Genomic DNA, 20,686 nt, shown 5'->3' with positions numbered 1-20,686 from the left:
AATAGGAGCTTTTTGCGGGCCATATCACCCAGGTTTGTCCCTTTAAAAATTGAATTGAACATTATTTATTGTCTCAGCAATATTCATATAGATAATACAGTTTCTCTGTTATCCCAAATACCACATATAATATGGACCAGTGGCGAATGTAAGCTTGTACCATTCATTTAGGTGTCTTTTTTCATTTAGGTGTCTTTGTTCATTTAGGTGTTGGCTATGCAGCACTTTAAAAAGAAATGCTAATAAATAATTTATTGAATTAAAATAAAAAAAATGTTTTTAACGTGTAATAATACTACAAATGAGCCCATTGTGGTCAGAGGAGGAGAGCTTTACAAACATTTATTTTTTTAAATAGGCTTAATAAGAATCATCAGTGACTTTAAGATGAGGCAGTCACACCCTGCTGGACTGCCCCCTCTTGTGGCAAACAAATGCCAACTAGTATGTAGCAAAGCATCATTAAATGCTAGTTTGTAGGATTTATTTCTATTTGTGAGACATGAGATGAACAGATTATCAAAAAATTAACATAATATGTTTATTTATTTATGTATTTATTTATTCACCAAGAGCTGCCACACCAAAACACCTATGAAGTGTGGAGATGACAACAAAAGTTAATTTGCAATTCTTTATTGTTTTATAGATTATTTTTACTCCATAGTAATATGGCCATAACCAGCAGTATAGACTAAATATCATGGAAGGTTTTTTTAATTTATTTATTTTATTATGCATACACACTGCAAGACAAAACAGCATTAATCAGCAAATTTAGAGGTAATACTCAAATACTAAATTGACATATTTGGAAAATATAGCCTTTAACACAGCAGAGATAACTATTTTATTTAAATAGAACAAATATAATTTTAATGCACACTTATTTTACCACTGTTTCTTTGATTTTAAAATTGTTATACCATACCCATTTTATCATCTTTAAATACATTCATTTTCATTTGATTTGGTTCAGACTAAGACATATTTCTCAAACAACACATTTTGCAGTAAAACCCCATCCTTTCACAAATGGATCTGTACCCAGCGAGGTGTTCAAACATCTTTGGAAACTTTGCCTGTGCTGCATTTTGAGGTTTTTAATGGTTGCAATATTGTCGGTCAACCAGCCAGCGACAGCAAGCACACAACCTATCAGAAGCAGCATCATACTGGAGGTACAGCACAGAAAGATGAGCACATTGGTCTTGATCACACGTCGGACGTCTCACAGCGCAGCAGAGAAAAAGCAGAGAAAAAGCAGGGCGGTCGCAGACTGGGGGCATCATCATGACAAAACACTGAGGGCATCTGTCAGCATCTTGAGCTCGTCCTTCACACCCTCCAATCCTCCTTGGATCTTCAGCGGGTTGTCCAGCACCTCAATGCTGCTGGTGTACGGATCGAACTTCACCGAGAAGGGACGCTTGATACCGGCCACGTACCTCCTTGTCAAAGATATAAAACAAAAATGTAAGACCTAAACAGGCCAAAGGTGAGGTGAACTTTGAGCTCTTTATGGATGTATGCATTACAGCTGCCCTGCCTGAGAATTTTAGCCCTAAATATTTTACTTGGCCAGTGGAAACTTGCCTTTAGCTGACTAGAAAAAGTTGCCCCCATTGTAGTTTGTCCTGTTGTTTATGCATATTTGATAAATAAAGAGTGGATTATACTGCTTATTTTATCACCACCACACTAAGTATATCTGTATCGCACTGTACCAACATTTATAATGTACTGTTTCATATTAACTATGCTTTTACAAACATTCCCATGCTGATGTTTTCCATCCAGTGTGTCAGGGATGTCATGCACTATATCAGAGACCAGATGCTGTCAAAACACTCACTAAAGCTACTTGCAAAACAAGTAGTAATGGCAACATTTGATCTGGTTGCCAAATAAAACTGAAGCATTTTGCCTTGGTAAGAAAGACTACATTAGTAACAGCTGTTTTCTGGCTGCTATGGCTGACCCACTAAAGTTTGATGCCTCAGGGGTTGGCTGGCTGTTCTCTGACCTTGTCCTTGAATAACTCCCCCTCTTTTTTTCTTGTTTTCTTCTTATCTCAGTTTCTGTATGTTCTTGTGTACTTGCATGTGGGTCTAAACAAAAAAGCACAAATGGTTCAGTACCTGAATTTCTCCTTGGCATCTGAGAAACTCTCGGAAACGAAGTAGACAGGCTGGTACGTCTGGTCTTGATAGGGCTGCACTGCTGCAGCCTCTGGTTCAAACTCTCTTGTCTCTGGTTCATCAGACAGTGAGTGCTGTATTAAAGTTAAAAAGAAGATGCAGTATTGGCTAGCGGCTCAGTTGGCTGTGATTGTTGTAGTTTTGAAAACAGGGAAACATTGCATTTTCAAGCAGGGAGCAGAGAAAAGATGTTGGAACCCACCACAAGCTCTCCATAAGAGGACAGCAGTCCAGCGCCGTAGGCCCTCACCTCCCCATTCTGTTTACATAAGCCATACTCGACAGTGAACCAGTATAGCTGATTGGGGAAACACAAGAGAGTCACTGAGAAATATAAGACTACTGGAGTAGACAATCAGTTCATCATCTATGTCAGGTTTTAGATAAGGGACTGTACAAAAATGATCAGAGCGGGAGGTGGGCTCAGAGTTTCATATTTGTTTTGGCCATCTGGCAGATTCACGGTAGGAGTCCCCCCCCCCATATATTTATTTATTTGTATTTATTTGTTGTGAGATTTACAGAAAAGCAAAAGACTGAATGGTTTAATCAAAATATTACGGTACTTGAAGTGAAGGTGTATTTTGCCAATACGATTTTGCCAAACGAAGAGGCCAATCATGTCTCTTTATCAGGAATTTATTTTACATTGAATTTCTATCTAGTAGCTGGTAGAGCCATAATTTCAGTTTTGAGAAACAGCAGTGGACATTTTCTCTCCAAATTGTCCATCAATTTTTCCCAAGCCAGCAAGGGGCTGAGTTGAGGTATATTGTTCTCACTTATTTCTATGTTGAGGGGAGGGTTCAAAGCAAATATTAATAACACCGGGGAGGGTCAAACCTAAGGTTCAGCCCCTCTCTCCACCTCAGTCCTTTTTGTATCATCCCTAAGTACTGTTGAAGGACTGGTGTCTTACTGTGGACAATTTCTCAATATCTTCATCCGAAGCCCCAAGTGATGCCAGACCAAGGTTCTGCAGCAAATAATCAACAAATTGTTATCTAAACATAACAACACATGTTGGCAAATAAGTCCGTTAGGCCCTCCAAACACTCACCTGTGAAAATTGGGCAAAAGTGCGGTCAACCAGCATGGGCACGTGGCCCAGCAGCTCATGGACACAGTCACTGAAGAGAAAGAAATTGGGACCATATTTGATCCAAATTAAAAAAAGGCCTCAGATACATTTAACTAAATACAGGCTTTGAGATCCCAAACTGGCAATTCAGTCTGGTTGCATTACAAAACAATTATTACAGAGTGAAAAACAATCCTGTGGAAACAAGAGAAGTGAAGATAAAAGATTGTTTGTTTTAACAGACTGAACAGAAACTGGAAAACAAACTTAAATGTGTCCCAGAAAGACTTCCTTCCTTCCTAAAGTAAGCTTATTAAACATTGCAAATGGAGAACTGGAAGATAACTTCTTGGGTAGCTTTTTAAATTTCAATTCTAATTTATTTTATTCATTTTTCTAACTTTTACCAACTGAAATACCATTTTTCCTTCATCATTTTTTCTTAACCAAAGAGTATATTTTAACTTGATCTACATGTCTTATCAGTATAACTGGTTGTTAATCTATGTGCCTTGTATTTTTGCTAATTTTCACAAATTCTGTGTATGTGTTTGCTTTACCCTCTCACTTTGTGGGCAACATGTTTGGATCAAAATGACATTCTAATATAGTTTCATTATTAAGCTGAATTAAGGGACAACAACAGTAGAGATTGAAGGATCTGAGGTTTATAGAGGTTGACTTAACGTTATTGCTGACACATTTATAGCACATACTGGAGATTTTAAAGGCAATGGGATTTGATGCGATAAGCAAAGCAAGAGGAGTCCCCAGAGTCATACTCACGGCTCTGGGGAGTGCATAGGGGAGGAGGAGTGTCGGATGTACTGGGTGCACTGGAACACCCGAAATGCCAAGCTGGCCAGGAAGTCTCTGGCTGAGAGCAGACCTGCCACTGGACGCAGCAGGAACCCTGTATGTTCTGTATGTGTGCATGTGTGTGTGTGTGTGTGTGTGTGTGTGTGTGTGTGTGTGTGTGTGTGTGTGTGTGTGTGTGTGTGTGTGTGTGTGTGTGTGTGTGTGTGTGTGTGTGTGTGTGTGTGTGTGTGTGTGTGTGTGTGTGTGTGTGTGTTTGTTCAGGGGAAGATAAAGAGAAAGAGAGAAAGAATCAAACTCTGGGTTTATGGAAAGCGTATTCACTAAACATTGTCATCATTTCTTATCCCATCTTTACCTCTGAGGAAGCATGACACGTCTTCCAGCTGGGGAATGTTGTCTGGACCGTACCCACAATGCCTTTCCAGCAGAAGGAGGGCCTCCAGGTACTCAGTGCAGGCATGGGTGATATACAAGTCCCTCAGAGTTGAGTAGACTTCCCTCCTAATTAGGGATATGATTACATAAAAATTCAGATTGTGTTATTGTTTAAAACAATAGCTTCTCAAACACAAAACAATTTGGATATCCTTATTTGAGGTGTTGCAACAATGAATTAGGTACCCTATAAAATCCACTGTAAATATGTTAAAGGTCCCATATAGTCTAGGTCTAGGTGTTTGGTAATACTGTGAAAGTATCAAAATGCTCAATCCAGAGATAAATTAAGACAGTCTGTATTCAGAAACTGTGCCTTGAAACGAGCCGGCAGGACTTCTGTACGGTTGTGATGTCACAACTACTCTGTTTAAAGGTAGAAATAGCTGCTACAGTGCCGTTACACTCTGGGAGCACAGATAGGGAAAACCCAGAAACACTGACCAATCGGAGCAGACTGGGCTTTTTCAGGAGAGGGTCTTAAAGAGACAGACGCTAAAACAGAGCGTTTTAGTGCATGGGTAGCAAACTGATCCAGGTAAGGGCCGTGTGGCTGCAGGTTTTCATTCCAACCAATTAAAAACACACCTGGTCCAACAAATCAACAGTGTGAAGACAGTTCAGGTGATTGAGTAAGTCGAGTCAGGTGTGTTCTTGCTTGGTTGGAATGAAAACCTGCAGCCACACAGCCCTTTACTGGATCAGTTTGACACCCATGGTTTTAGTGGGTGAATACAGGGATATTCAGACAGACATAATGTGTTTTTTGAACATTACAGCATGTAAACATGTTCCAGTGGAAACCCAAAATACAAAAGTATGAACCTGAAAATAACGAGATACGAGACCTTTAAAATTAGATTTGGGACTGTTAATTAATACCTTGCTCTGCGCTGTTATTTTTATTATTTTGCGTAATTAGTTTGATTTAAATCTAGTTTATCTTTATCTTCTAGTTAACTGAATTATTTTATATTTATATTATGTGTCTAAATGCCTTTGGAAGTTTTATGTAAAGCACTTTGGTTTGACTCGTTGATGAATATTGCTTTCCAAACACTTTCATCATAAATCTTTAGAGATTAATTTTCTTTCTCTCCAAGCTAAATGAACAACACCCATTGGCTTGTAAATGATTCATGTTAAGGCATGTGTTCACAGCTCCCTGATGAATGTTGTGCTCAGATAAGCTCAAGCTGGAACATCAACTGCTTAGATAGTACCCTTCGACTGTAACTAATTCAACAAAAATACCTAAATAAGACAAATAATATGCAATTTTCTCAAATACTATGAAACGGGCTCAGTGGGTGGTAAATGGGGACAACAATCCTCTGTTAGGGAAACAGCCGGAAGGACACACTGCATATGTGAAAAACAAGCGCCGATTTGTATTCAGTGTAAATTTCACATGGAATATTTTTTTAGATGAGCCTTCCCTTACCATGTGCCTATCTCCTCCTCTGTGTATTCCACTCTGGGAATCGACTGCCCACTGAGAAAAAAAAGGACGTACACATGTATCAGAAATAATCAAGTGTCAGTTTTTTGTCTGTTCTTTTTTTGTCCGCGTGTCTGTGCTGCATTCGGGAAAAAGACCGTATCTCACTGTCTGTATCTGTATGCGATGTCTCCAATCATTTTCCTCCTCTGTCTGTAAGCAGGATCTGTGTAGCCCTGTTTAAATCAAATATATGAAACACTGATCACATTTTCTGTATCATGACATACTGGTCCAACAACATTACTGGCCTCGTACAGTAAAAGATGTTACTTACAGGATGGTCTTGATCCATGTCTGGATCAAATTTTGTGACCAGATGATGACATTTGTCCAAATCTGCTATTTTCTTTGGGAACCAATGAACTGGTATGGAAAAGGAAACAGATCGACACATTCAATTCACTGATGTTTTTCTTTTTTTTTTATTTACTTCTGCAAAATATCTAATGTTTCCAGTTTTATAGAAGCAGCAAAAGGGTGTTACATTTGACTTCTTTGGTGGTTTTAACATCCTCTGCGTTCCTCTTGATGGAGCTGATAAGAGTGCTGACGTCTGAGAGGTGCACCTCACAGCGAACAAAGTACTCCAGGCCTTCCAGGCTGTCCTTGAGTTTCCGGGATGGTCTCGTCTCCAAATGTTGAATCTTAGCTTCAAATGTCTAAAATACAGTACAGTATGACAAAGGCGGGATGCAATTATGCAGTGGACTGCTGATGATGTTTTGCACACTTGTTGATTGTATTTTATTGTTATTGTATTATACTACATATATATATATATTGTACTTCTATTGCTCAGATTCTCTGCTTTTAATCTGTGCTATTTATTATCTCATATCTACAATATTTTATTCTTTGTTAATATGTTGTGAAGTCATTACTACAATAAGCTTTAGAAGTAAATAGAAGTCATAAATTATTAGGATTTCACTGTCCAGTAAATGAGAAGCACTTGCATGTTTGTTAGTGACACATATGCTTTATAATGTACCTTTGTTGGCAACACTTTCTAATTCGGCATCCTTCATAAAGATAATTATAACCTAATAATAATTTAATATTTGTATGTATGTACGTATGTATGTATGTATGTATGTATGTATGTATGTATGTATGTATGTATGTATGTATGCATGTATGCATGTATCTATCTATCTATCTATGTTCTGAGTTATTAAGAATGCATTTATGAATATACATTTAGAACTGCTTTCTTTCTTCCACATAAATAACATTGACACCAACAATAGACTTTATAAATGATCTCATTCTTTAAAATTGATCAATAAAACATTTTTACATGCCTTATGAAGTATTCATTAAGTCCTGAGTTACTACTAATAAAAGCTTAATAAAGCGTGCCTTATTAGAGTGGTACCCCGCACACCCTTTTTTTGCCAAAATGTTGCTTTCAAATACATAAATGCATTGTTGGAACCTAACAAGTAGTATTGCCATACCTCGAAAACTTTGAGTGTCCGCGACAGTGCAGGTATCTTGGAGCTTCTTAAAGTGAAGAAGAGGTTGAGCAGCGCTTTCCCATTGTCCTCCTCAAACACTATCTGCTCACTGGCCTCTGCAGCCTCTGCCGCTGCAGCGGCGGCTTCCCTCTCCTTGCGCGCGTCCTCGATCAAGCTTTGTCGTCTACCGATGAATCTTTGAGACTGTCCCAAAAGAGAAAACGAAGTATTGCGAACTGTATATGTTCTGATTTAACTGTCAGAGCACGCAGCCACAGCAGCAGAGTGGGGACACTGCTGGGATTGTCTTACCTGTTGGATATCTTTTTGGATATTTGATGGGAGCGCCTTACATCTCCAAATGCGCATTAGAACAGCAATGCAGTCAAGGTAAACCTACGACACAGCTAAGACTGAGTAGTTGCCACAGCACACATTTTAGCTGATGTTAGCTGTTAATTGCTACATGTTTTTCTTTCAGTATAATATAGTGCTCATCAGGCATCGCCGCTGCGTAATGGTCACCTCGCCAAGCACTCTGCGCGCAATACAACAGTTTTTGGTGATCCTCTGGATATAACATTTAGACTTATCGCTGATAACACAATTGCAGGTTGTTGGTTGTAGCTGAAGTAAAAAAAAAAAGAATTATTATTATTATTATTAATAATAATAATAATAATAATAGTGATGATAATAATAATAATAATAATAATAATAATAATAATAATAATAATAATAATAATAATAAATACACTTAGGCTCATTTAAATTCGATATTTCTTACCGTGATGGAGTCAGATCTCTCCAGCTCGGATGCTGCTCTGCGAATGCTCTTCGTGGAGGACGTGGAGCTGCTTGAAAGGGGCATCTTTAGGTGCAGAAGTCTTCTGTGTTGTCTATGTTTGCGTGTCAAAGTCTGACTGAAGTAGTAGTGAAGTTTAGACTTTCTCTAGACCTCTCAGGCTGTGCCGTGCGCCCAGAACTTTTCCTTTTTTCCAGACAGGTCCCTCTTTTTATGGGGCTATTTGTTTGCCTTTTCTGACGTCAAATACGCTAATTGTAATCAATCAATGCGCAGAATCTATGAGACACATCCCAACGTGGAGCCGTCTGTACACTAACATGAGCTTCTGTAAAGCCACACGAACATCGTCGTCCTCATGTTTGCCAAATTTTCAGTGTTCTTGTACAACATTTTTTAACAAATTCAAATACACTGTATTTTAAGGTTTTCGCTCTGATTGATGTTTTATTCTGATACATTTCAATTAAAGTTATTTACAGTATCTATCTTATACAATACAATTTATTTTATTTGATTAATATTTGAAGGACTCATTTGCAAAAACATATACCTCTGGTTTTATTTATTTTCCTAAATCATGTTTTGCGTGTACGATCCAGATCATTTCAATCACACTGTTTTTGAGTGGTTTTGATAAGATAAATCAATTCATGTTTTAACCCATGGTGACCCATGGTGACACCCTTGTAACACACACTTTGAATGTCCTAAAATCTTCCTTATACAGCTTTTTTGTTGACTTTTACTCATTAAGTCCCTAAGTGACTTGATGATTCTCAACGTCCTGGTGTGGTGGTAATGTGACAGTCATGTGACTGTGACAGGAAGTGACTTCCCAAAAATTGCATTTTGACTGCATGCAAGTGAAGGACCTAGCTCATTTTAAAAATCATTTTTTTTGTAACTAAAGGTGAGTTAAAACCAATTGAACAATTGTTATGCGTTAATAAGGTGTCCTGTATTACATTTAACTTAGTTTGACCATATTTCATGAACAAATTAATGTAGAACAAGTTACGAAAATATCGCTGTGACATATACGTCACATCGGGTGTTATCCTTAAAATATTCTTGGAAATTTTGATGTGACATATTTGTCACAATAACAAGAATGCTAATAAGCCGCTCAATTTAGCTACACTGTTTAAATTATTTTGAATTAATATATGTTATTTTGTGCAATTCAAAGTACAGTTGAACACATATAATTAAAAAATAATGATAAATTATTATGTTATTGATCAAATATATTACAAAACTATTTTTGCATATCAGTAAATAAAACAAACACAATTCACTGTCCTATGCTGGTCCCATTTGAATGTAGAAGGCAAATTTTTTAATTGATTTGTAGTATGACTGATAATAAGCACTACACTGTTGAGAATGCACTTGAGATCATCATGGGAGATGACAGTGAATTTGAAGGCTGTGACGACGATAGCTTGGATGAGGACCCTGATTACACTCCCAACAAAAAAGAAATGGAGAGGGATGAGTGTGGCGATTCAGACTCTAGTGAATCAAGTGATGTAGATGAAGTGCCACAACCAAACACAACTGTTGATGGAAAAAAACAGTTTTCTTGGAGAAAGAAATCTTTTGATGTCCCTGAGTCCACATTCAAAGGACCAAGTGTCATCGCTCCAGACAATCCTCTTTCTCTCCTGGAGTATTTCAGAAAGTTCATAACACCTGACATGCTCGAGTTACTGATTGAAATTTTTTCAAATCTTACCATAAGGCTAAACTGCAGAAGATGCCTAACATATGTAAGAACTGAGAAACATGGTTCAAACATGGTGCTGATAATACAAAGGTTTTGTTTCCCTTCAGCATGTTTTGGTCTGTTGCACTATGTTTGTGTTCCCAAGTACATAAGTCTGTTGTTTAGGTTTCTACGGATACAGTAGCTTGTTGAGAGGTGCTCCAATGAGGCAATGTTATGTGATTGCCTTTATGAGATATGTTATGCGGTTCTATTCAGAATGCGCATTTTGTGACGAAAAACAGTCTTCATAAATGATTTGTTGTTAAACAGAATGTTTCCATGTTGTTGAAATGCAAAAAAAAATGCAAATGCATGTTACTAAGTAGAAAAACTGTCATGTTGATTCATTTTCAATTAAGGAATACATTTACCATAAACGCCCACTGTGACATATTTGTCACATCACAGATCTTTGACATTAGGGGTAGTATTTGAAAAAAAACTTCAGAAATGTGTTCTTTGTGGTCCACTTGGTCTGTGTTATATCCCCCATATTTTTCCTTTAAGGAGAAATGGGTCCGGGTTCTTATGGGTTAATGTTCATAAATATTTTTTATTGTGCACTTAAAGGGAAAATCAATCACATTGGTGTTGGCGTATTCACTCTGAGAATGGCTTTTATCTGATCTTGCAAATGTACTCTTTATTTACATCAGTAAGGTGAAGTTGTGTAGTAACCACCAGTTGGATCCACTCTTCATCTTTAGACAATAATCAACGCTTTGACCTCAGGGCTTTACATGAAAGTTAGACCAGAGAAACGTAAACTGTGGAAAATGAAGTCACTTTATCAGCTCAATACAATCTCCACAGGTCTTCGAAAATTAGATTTGGTTTGTGGGAAACACACACACACACACACACACCCAATTAAAGAGAGAATAACGTGTTGTTTTCCTTTTCGGGCCACTGTGTCTGTTTCTTACCTCAGCAAAAAGCACATCAAGTGAATTTGTAGCGCTTAGGCTGAGGACGCTGGTGGTTAACATGATTGTGAAGTGATGTACGGTGCCCACAGGCTAACAGAAGTAAAGGGATTATCTGTGGATCTCTGGCCACATGCTGCCACAGCAGCAACCTTGCATGCAGAGAAGCCAAGTAGGCACCAGTGTGACTCTTCCCCCAACCTGAACACAGACTGAAAATGCTAAAGAGCACTGCTGTAGCCTCGGGCACAGACAACCGCAGTTCCGTCCTTTATTGGGGGATGACAGAGTGAGTATAAAGAAGGAAAGATAAAGCAAAGAGACAATGAGATGGAAACCACCTCTCCACCTTGTTTTCTGCATTGAACATTGATATCTCTCTAGAAATTAGGCTTTGTTATGTTTTTTCTATATCTTGACCTTTTTATGAAAGTGACATGAAAGAACAACAGGCAGAAGCCTGACATTTATTCAGAGATAGGAACAATTTTACATGCTATGGTTTGTTCCATCCATGTCTTTCAATAAGTTTTCTTTATCATTTTAAAGCAATTAGAAATATTACAAATGACTCATCTGATTGTTTTATATGATAACAACATGTTGGATTACTTGCTGCCATAATAATTCACAAATTATTAAAACAGCCCAAAAACATTGGCCATTTAAAAATACATCTGTAACTAAAAAAATAACAAACTTGAGGAAGTGTTTCCAGGAAAAAACAGAAAATATAAACCAAATCTTTCATTCCAAACCGAAAGAGACGCAATGATTGTACAGCAACACAGGTTTATTTAACTTCAACCAGATTTTGTTTGTCTGTGGAAGGACAGCAGAGCTACAGGCTGATTCATGATCAAGATAAACTGATATCACTCCCTCTCCTCCCTCCAAGTGCCTGCTTTCCTGCAAGCCTAGTTTATCAAAACCACAGCCTATGAGAGAAAGCTTCCTAGATCTTCTGTGTCCTTCACTTTTTTTGCTCTCTCTGCCAATGAAAGCCAGGCTCAGACGTACAGCATGTAGTATTTTAAACCTTGATGATAAAGAGCAGAGACGCAGTCTAGTGTGGGCATGTATGTTGATAATACTTGCAGATTAATGTCTGAATAATAAAGTTTTCCAATGTCTATTGTTTGTGCTTTGAGAGGCTATACAGGACATAATCTGGAACTCTCATGTGGAGTTGCTAATATACCTAACCCAACTATGCCCAACCTGACATAGACCACCTGGTGTGGGTTTCTTTTTTTAATTAAAGGAACTAATGATTAACATTAAAATGGATACCATGGGTCTGTGGCATCCTAGGACTATAGTAAACTCTAATTAATCTGTCTAATTATCTTATTTTGTTCAATTAAACTCTCAACTCCCTGGTATTCTATGTTCTGGTCTCAAAAAGTAAAAAATGAGGAAAGGCATTGTTTTTCTAATGTTTTCCTCTAAAAAGGTATAGGGTCGCTAAAGATCTGAGGTTTTAGTGTCTCACTGCTGAATAAAGTTTGTTGAATTAGATCACTTTCACAGTAAGATTTATTAGTAGGACATAGTGTTATAATTCCTGAAGTTTCTGCACTGGGGTTTTCGCTACTATTACCATAACATATAGTATGGGAGACCTACTATATGTTGGGGGTTGTAACATTTTTGACATTTCTGTCTGTGTCTTGGAGCTCTTTCATGTCAGTGTCTTCAAATTGTCATACAAACTGTTTGACATTTCTGCTATTAAATTGTGTAGCTCAAACATCCGTAACACAAGAAGAAAATGCAATAACAAAACTGAACAAAATGTTTTAACATGCGTTAGCTTCAATAATTGAACGCGAGTATGTATGCGTCTTACACTAACATTAGACAATAATTACAAAACTGAACTAAATTTGCAAACGTGCACCTCCTTCAAAAATTGAACATATGAATAATGAGATACATTTGACATCTGTCCCAGGGGAAGGATTAGATAGAGATGGAGAGTCAAAACTTTTCATCCAAATTATTGTATCTCCATATTTGTTTATTAGCACTAATGTTCAGATAGGAAAATTACATAAATCTCAATACAACTAAAATGTTGCTTAGGGTACGGTTGTAGCATTTATTTCATGTTACAACTGCCCAAGACGTTGGTAGCCGTGAACTAGCTTACCTTACAGCTAACAGTTAAAACATTTGTCAACCAGGGATGTTGGAACTATTATCTGGGAGGGGGAGCTGAAAATATTTGGAGTGGGGTAGCCAGCTAGGTGGGTCTGGGGCATGCCCCCTTGGGAAAAAAAATAATTATCTGGTAAAGCCCAAATTTGGTATACTTGTGAGATCAGGATGGTCTTGCGAGGCTACCAAATTTGGGCTTTACAAGATAACCATTGTATTTTACTCGCAGATCAGTCTGGTAACCTGCAGCAGAGAAAATTTGGGGAAGGTGGCCCAAGTGACCGAACCAATCAGTGTTGATTTTGAGCGGCTCAAAGTGTGACGCAACGAGAAGCGACTGTTCAGTGTAAACAACGGTGGCTTCCGCGGATGAGATGAGCACAGCTATGGAGCTAGCCTCGCTAAACCTTTTTTCTCCTTTTGAAATATGGACCGGGCACCTGAAATTGTGCCTTTTTTCCGTAAATTCATGTTACACAAACAGCAAATATCCTTTACAGACATGTTGTTTACTTTGCCTCGACACTCTGTTAGTAAGTCATACGCTCCAACAAGAGTTCCCGGATAGATATGCAGAGCAAATGCGAATTATGCGAATCAATCCATCTGGTGGAGTCAGGTTACAAATTTGGTGTCCTCTAGCACATTCTAATGTTACTATTCCACCATATACAGTAGATTGATCTTATAACTATCGCATATTTTAATGAGTGTTCCTGCTGATTGTGAACATGTAGCGAATGCCTTTTCAGATGGTTCTGTGAAACAAACCATCTGACGAGTCAAGTTAGTTACCTCTGCCCTGCTGCCCCAAATGTGCAAGTAGTTCTAGTGTAAATGATCAGATTTTAAGGTTTAGCAGATTGCGACATGCACCCTCTCCTACTTGACTATTTGTGTGATGTACAGCACCTCGGCTGCAGAGGAGTTCCGGCCGTATGTAGCAAGGCTGACTCATCATGACCACTAAGTCTACCCCTCTCATTGAGGTATCGAGGCTAGCTTTTGTTCAGAATGATGCACTTGAAGAGACAATATCTCTCTGCTATTCATCCCTCTGTGTTTATCCAATTCCATCTTCTTTTCTGCAAGTGTCAGACGTGGCCACAAATGACACCAGGGTGATAATTATTACAATTATGTATTGATTCAGCGGCAGCATTGTGACATTGTGAGTGTCAGCTTTTCCATGTATAATTGTTGGACTTCAGAAGGGCTAATTGCAGCTAACGCGACCAGCTGGGCTATTATACGTCATCCTCCACATTTCTTTTCTCTCTCCCGCTACTGAACAATGCTGGTCACCTTTCCAGGGGTCATTAGACTCATCCAGTTGATGAAGAGAAGTGGAAACAGAAAATAAATGTCCTATTAATCTCAATAATGTTGGGTAAACAGCCTCAAAATGAACATATCATCTTGTAGTGCTTGGTGTGTAAATAGTCTCTTCCTCAGTCCTCACGAACTTCCAATCAAATTACTTTATTTTTCGTGAGGAAGTTAATTTGCATAGTGGACAAATAACATAAATGCAGCAATCACATGAAAACATTTATAAAATGATATAATATATACATGCCTAATACGACTTGTGAGTGTGTGTGTGTGTGTGTGTGTGTGTGTGTGTGTGTGTGTGTGTGTGTGTGTGTGTGTGTGTGTGTGTGTGTGTGTGTGTGTGTGTGTGTGTGTGTGTGTGTGTGTGTGTGTGTGTGTGTGTGCGCGTGTGTGTGTGTGTGTGTGTGTGCGTGTGCGTGTGCGTGTGCGTGTGTACGTAAATGTCTGTTACATAATAAAAATTAAATGCTAAAGCAAAGGGAACTTTTCAATGGTGATTCTTAAACTATCCATATGATGTCTGATTATATGTGATTGATTGTCTCTTGATATTAAGATCAAATTGTACTATGCTCTCAGATTTGGATCACAGCTACCACACACGTCTAAGACTTAGAGATCTCTTGTTTGCTTTGCATTGATTGAATCACAATCACAGACTTAATGTATATTAATGCATTATGACACCTACATTGCTTAGATCCATGTTGACATCCAAGCAGTCTTCTTCTTCCTTGCCTTTTGCTGACACTGTGCTGCATTTCGTAGTGCATTTCAACCACCTGTTGTGAAACCATTGGCAGGAAGGCTTATTGTGTAGCCCGCAAACAAATTTGGGACCCAAAAAGTGGTCAGCAATGCCAACAGGTGCCTTTAACTGCTGTATAAAAGTGATAGAATTGATGCATATGCCTCTATCCATACAGAGTCTGAGGGGTCACTGAATATCAGAATCAGAAAAAGGATTATTGCCAAATAGGTTTTGACAAAAAATAAAATTTGCCGTGGTGTTTTGGTACATAACAATAGACATATGTGCAATATATTATGAATGATACTGTAAACTATACTTTCAAGTCACCAGAACCCAACCCAGTTCAACACCATCTGAATGTCTTTGGACTGATGTAAGACAACGTTCTCCAACACCATCATCAATACACTCACAAAATATCTTTTGGAGGAATGGTGTTCATCTCTAGTAGAGTTTTAAAACTTGAAGAACAGACACATTGAAGCTGTTTGAAGGTTTGTGGTGACCCCACACTTTACTAACACCATTTATGTATGTTATCCTTTAATTTGTCACCCTGTAGTTGGTTGTGTTTGTTAAACCAAAATTAAGTTTATAATTGAAAAAGCATCATGTGCTAAAATGTAAGCTCCAAACCAAAGTGTGATTATTTTGTATAAAAAATAGGAACATATGAGAAGTCTTGGCCATTAAACCATGAAGATTTCAATCTCAAAGTGGTCAAACACAGTTTATAACTTGATTGTTTTAGGTATTTTCATTCCATGTAAGTCTCCCTCCCTCCCTCTATCTCTTTTTGACCGAGCATCTGTGACAGGCAATGACTGTGATTGTTTTTGCATGTGTCAAAATACAGCTGCCAAGTGGAATGACTAATCACACAGAGTGCTCCTCCAATGCCTCCGTCTACATTTGTAATTTGACAGCGGTGGCATAAAGTGTTCCTGGGGTGGGTGAGTGGTTGAGGAACTGATGCTCAATGGTCCTTGTCGACTGCTGCCATCACGCCGCTGCTGTGGTGGTAACTACAGCTGTGGGTGTGACACCACAGCAACACATTACCAACATTACCAGCGGGCTGCTGCGACCCCATCACAGTTCAGAATGTCAACAAAATAGTCTTTCCATTCATACTTTACATCTTCACACACACACACACAGTCGCACGATGTGCAAATGTCTTTTAACGTGATCCCATTATCACTGAACAGGGCAAGTTGATTAAAGATTTCTATATCGAGGACTATAACTAAACTGCTCTTCTTTTCCTCTTGAGAAAAACAAATCATCCCTGTCAATGGTGCACTTTGGCCCATTTAGAAAAGGAACAGAAGGTTATGATTATAAAGAAACAAGGAGGTTAAGAAAAAGGACAAATGAGGCATCAAATTAAAAAGGGATGATGAATTTAACAATACTCACCAGTTCATTACGGGCGGGTCCATACTGTATGTAGTGCTTAAGGCTACATGTGGTGCGCCTCTTTCTTGCTCTTTGTTTCTCGAGCAATCTGTGCTTTTCTAAATGTCATATCTGATCAGTCTGATTGTGGTCCGGATGCATCCACATATCTACTGTGTGTGTCATGTCGGATATGCTCAGCAGGAAAAAAATTAAGTAATTCAACAATGATTTCCATCACTTTAAGTGGTCTTAGAAAGAACTGGTCACCATAGCACAAATGTGTTTATTTCTGGCTTACGGGCTGCAAGGACCGATGGAAAAAAGTCCAATTTAATGTCAGGATCTTTTTTAAATCTGTTTTTTTTTTTTTGGAGAACACACACACATGCACACATAATTTGTCATATTGACCTCTCTTAGGACTCAGCACTTCTCATCTCTGACCTGCCCCCTGTGCCCAGAAACATTAACCTGCTTCTATATAAGTAGTCTAAGCATCATGTTAAAGTCTTATCCAACCATTTGCCCTGTGCCGGGGTCACAGAAGCAGCATAATGACGATGTAACATCACCCATTTCCCCTCCAGCTGTGGCACACAGCTCTGTGGCTGAAGAGACTCCTGATTAGATTTACCTTTCCTTAATGGGCCCCCTGTCATCCAGCAGCCTGAAGGGCCATGCTACTGCAGCTCCTGACGAAAATCAAGCATCTGTAGCCTCAGACAAACCCCACCTGTAGTGTTTCCACTGCTTGTTCTTCTAGATGTGTCTAGTGTTGACTGATCAAAACTCAAATAGACCAGATCCAACAGACCCAGTTTTCACCAAAAACAGCTGCACAGGAAAGAAGATATCAAACGGTTGAAGTGCATAATATGTCTTAGCGTTGCAAAAGATCATCTTCATGCCGACACTAAATTAGACAGTCTAAATTTTGCTTAAATTGTAGAGTTTGCTCAGTTCAAAGATGGTGCATTATGAAGACAGAGAGATGCAGCTGAGAGGTCTAAAAAAAGCTGAAAAAAACATTGTTATTTCAGGTATTGGGGTTACAATTGTGTGGAGGCAATCACAACCTCCTTTTTTCAGTATTTTGAGGAGAGCACCTTTACAATTATTTGTTCAAATGTGTCCAAGGTCAACAATAAACATTACAACTGGAACATTTTACACTTGTATCTTAACTCTGGTCTGACCTAATCACCAATCAACACAAAGCCCAAGACTAGAAAACTACTTCCAAACCCGATGGGAATGTTTACCCAATGAGAGAAAAGTCTATTGGGCTTCTCCTGGAAACATCCTGCATTTGTGTGCTAAAGCAACAAGAATTTAATTGTATAATATTTCAATGTGAAAATAAAACCGGATTAACACTCCATACTGAGGTGAATGTATGCATCTGAGGGTAGAAAAGCATTTAAATTGATAGTAAACACTAATCACTTGTGTTCTCATCATACAAGATAAAAAGGTGCCATCTTTCGGGACTTCAGGGCCTTCTTAAAAGAGTGATCCACCAGTGCTGCATCAATTTAGCCAAGAGGAAACTAACCTGAGGCATATGCAAATGAATGTCACCTATTGTGTGGTTATCATTAATTATGGACACAAAACCAATGAAACTACTGGTAATTGACTGTCAGAATTTTGAATAAACTCTGTTTTGTTGTACCAGAGAAAAACTAGTATTAGTCAATTACATTTTGTCAAAACACAAACTCTCATTGTGTGTGTGTGTGTGTGTGTGTGTGTGTGTGTGTGTGTGTGTGTGTGTGTGTGTGTGTGTGTGTGTGTGTGTGTGTGTGTGTGTGTGTGTGTGATTTTTGTTGGTGGCTAAAAGGTTTAGCTGTCCAAATGAAGGAGACTGTAGAGGACAACAAACTAAAAGCAAACAAGATGTCATGACTAAAATTGTTTATTGGTGCAGATGAAAGTAAATTGCACTCAGATCACATAAGGCGTGAGCAGAGAACTCAGCCTGCTATAAGTTAGATCGATGTCTCTGCTGAATTTGTTACATGCAGGGCCTTCTGACACTGCAACCTCAGAGGAGATATAGTAGTTCCGCTTGCCATTTTTCATCCCTTACCCTCCATCCAAGACCTCCTCCTGTGAATAATGACTGCAGCTGTGTCAATGTGGCTGCTACCCGTGTGTGTGCTTGCTTGTGTGTCTCATTTTGATGGCTTTTTACAGTCAGTGTGTATGTGTGTCTGTCTGATTATGGTGTACAGATAGGCCATTACCCATGCGTTAGGAGGAGAGAAGCTTAATGGAGGACAGAGGATGCAGGGGCAGGGTGGCTCATAAATGCTGCTCTGTTCTCTTGGCCATATCAATACTGCCATCTGGGAGTTTGGCCACTTCATTCACAAAACCAATACCCCTGTGGAATGAGACGGGCCAATCTAGATGATGTTGCTACGTGTTCAATCAGCAGGGAAAAGACAAGAGCTATCATGACATCCACTTTCAGGAAGATGTCAATTCTTTTTTGTGTGCACAAGTGAGAAAGTGAGAGAAACAAGGACACAAGAAAGAAAGACAGAGAACAATAAATTACAACAGGTGCATTGACCTGACCACCCCGGCTCCAGACCCCTCTTATTCCAGACCATGATCAATATAATTTTATCAATGATAAAAACTTAATTTAAAAAGCTTTTAAATGATAAACATCATTCTTCAGATCTCCACATTTCCACATTCAACCAATCAATGCTTAGGAATTGACTAATGAACGTATGAAGACAATTACAGTCACTATTGTTTTTACCCACTCATTTCTATTCATGGTCACGGGGGCTTGAGCCTATCCAAGCATGTGGCAGAAGGCCAGGAGACAACTTTATCATCATGTCACCAGTTGGTTACCAGCCAATGACTTTGAGTCTCTGTTGAGTTAATTCAGGTTTTGGGAACAAACAAAGAAAAGATGCAGAGATGCAACCTCAGAAATGATCAAGATGTAAGACTGTAGTGCACTTATAAAATGTACTCTTTCTAGAACCCCTTTTACACACGCACTGTAAACCTGAAATGATCTAGACATTACCCGGCAGAGCTATATATTAGAATGCAAATGTCCGAATCACTTGGATTTGGCATCAAACAGTGTTTACCCTGCCTGACTGAGCCCATGTGTGAATACAGCTGCTTATATTGTGCTGAATTCATTGTGAGTGAGTGGGTGTGTTGACGATGTGTTTATTATGCAGAAAAAATAAACATCAATGGTTGAAGAAGAAGGGTAATTTACACAAAGATGGCAATGAAAATGTCCAACTGAAGAAAAGATGAGATTGGGAACTTCTGTCAGTAAGGGCACATGCCAAAAACATCAGATGATTTCAAGGACTGGCAAGGGACTTGGTCGTTTATGACAGAATTCTGAACCGGCTCTCTGAATACGATGTAATCCACGTCATGTCCTAACTTCTGCACGGTCTACCCGGACGCAACCCCTCATTCAAATCGGAGTATTTCCAGAAAGTGAGAACACATCTTACATTGACAACCTCCTATTGTGCGCTGCACGTGTAAAAGATAAAGTCCAGACAATGTGCACAACTTATTCTCCTGATATTGTCCGGAGTCATGTGAAAATGGCTTATGATTGGGCTTTTTCTATACAACAGTAAAATGGAGACTGAGAGAAAGACAAGTCAGAATTAAAAGCGATTACCAGGAAGAATTTAAGACAGGAGTCACAACTGTTTGTCTCAGAGGGTTTTACAATTTGACAACAAGTCAACCTCTGTCTTTTGACCCTTGAATTGTGTAAGAAAAAACTGAGAGAAAAATGAATAAGGGCAACAGGAAGTAAGATGACAGTGCTGCAGCTTGTAGTGGCTCCTTCTTGTTGCAAGTTGCCAGCGGCAATAACGCATTACTTGACATCATTATTTTGTGATGCACAACTGTCAAACATGTCAGCATTGATCAAAGGTATTGATAGCCTCTAAGACATATGTTTCTGATAGATCAGGCAATTTGGAACTGGTTCTTAAATGGTACTGGTT

The 20,686-nt window shown here is 38.7% G+C and overlaps 1 protein-coding gene across 1 annotated transcript; it reads right to left on the bottom strand.

The window, feature by feature from the left end:
* Positions 1 to 1,291: 1,291 nt before the first annotated feature.
* th (tyrosine hydroxylase) lies at positions 1,292 to 8,371 on the bottom strand (the record flags this gene model as incomplete). Its single annotated transcript, XM_083916225.1, has 14 exons — positions 1,292 to 1,451; positions 2,142 to 2,275; positions 2,404 to 2,499; positions 3,121 to 3,177; positions 3,262 to 3,331; positions 4,069 to 4,204; positions 4,457 to 4,602; positions 5,981 to 6,031; positions 6,146 to 6,213; positions 6,315 to 6,403; positions 6,525 to 6,699; positions 7,501 to 7,704; positions 7,813 to 7,896; positions 8,288 to 8,371. 14 exons carry the CDS (start codon positions 8,369 to 8,371, stop codon positions 1,292 to 1,294), a joined length of 1,554 nt encoding a protein of 517 aa, XP_083772351.1.
* Between the last annotated feature and the right edge of the window lie 12,315 nt (positions 8,372 to 20,686).

The sequence above is a fragment of the Echiichthys vipera genome, assembly GCF_963691815.1.
Source record: "Echiichthys vipera genome assembly, chromosome: 7".
Classification (NCBI taxonomy): domain Eukaryota; kingdom Metazoa; phylum Chordata; class Actinopteri; order Perciformes; family Trachinidae; genus Echiichthys; species Echiichthys vipera.
The sequence above is the reverse complement of the archived record's forward strand: the minus strand, read 5'-3'. Positions and strand labels throughout refer to the sequence as shown.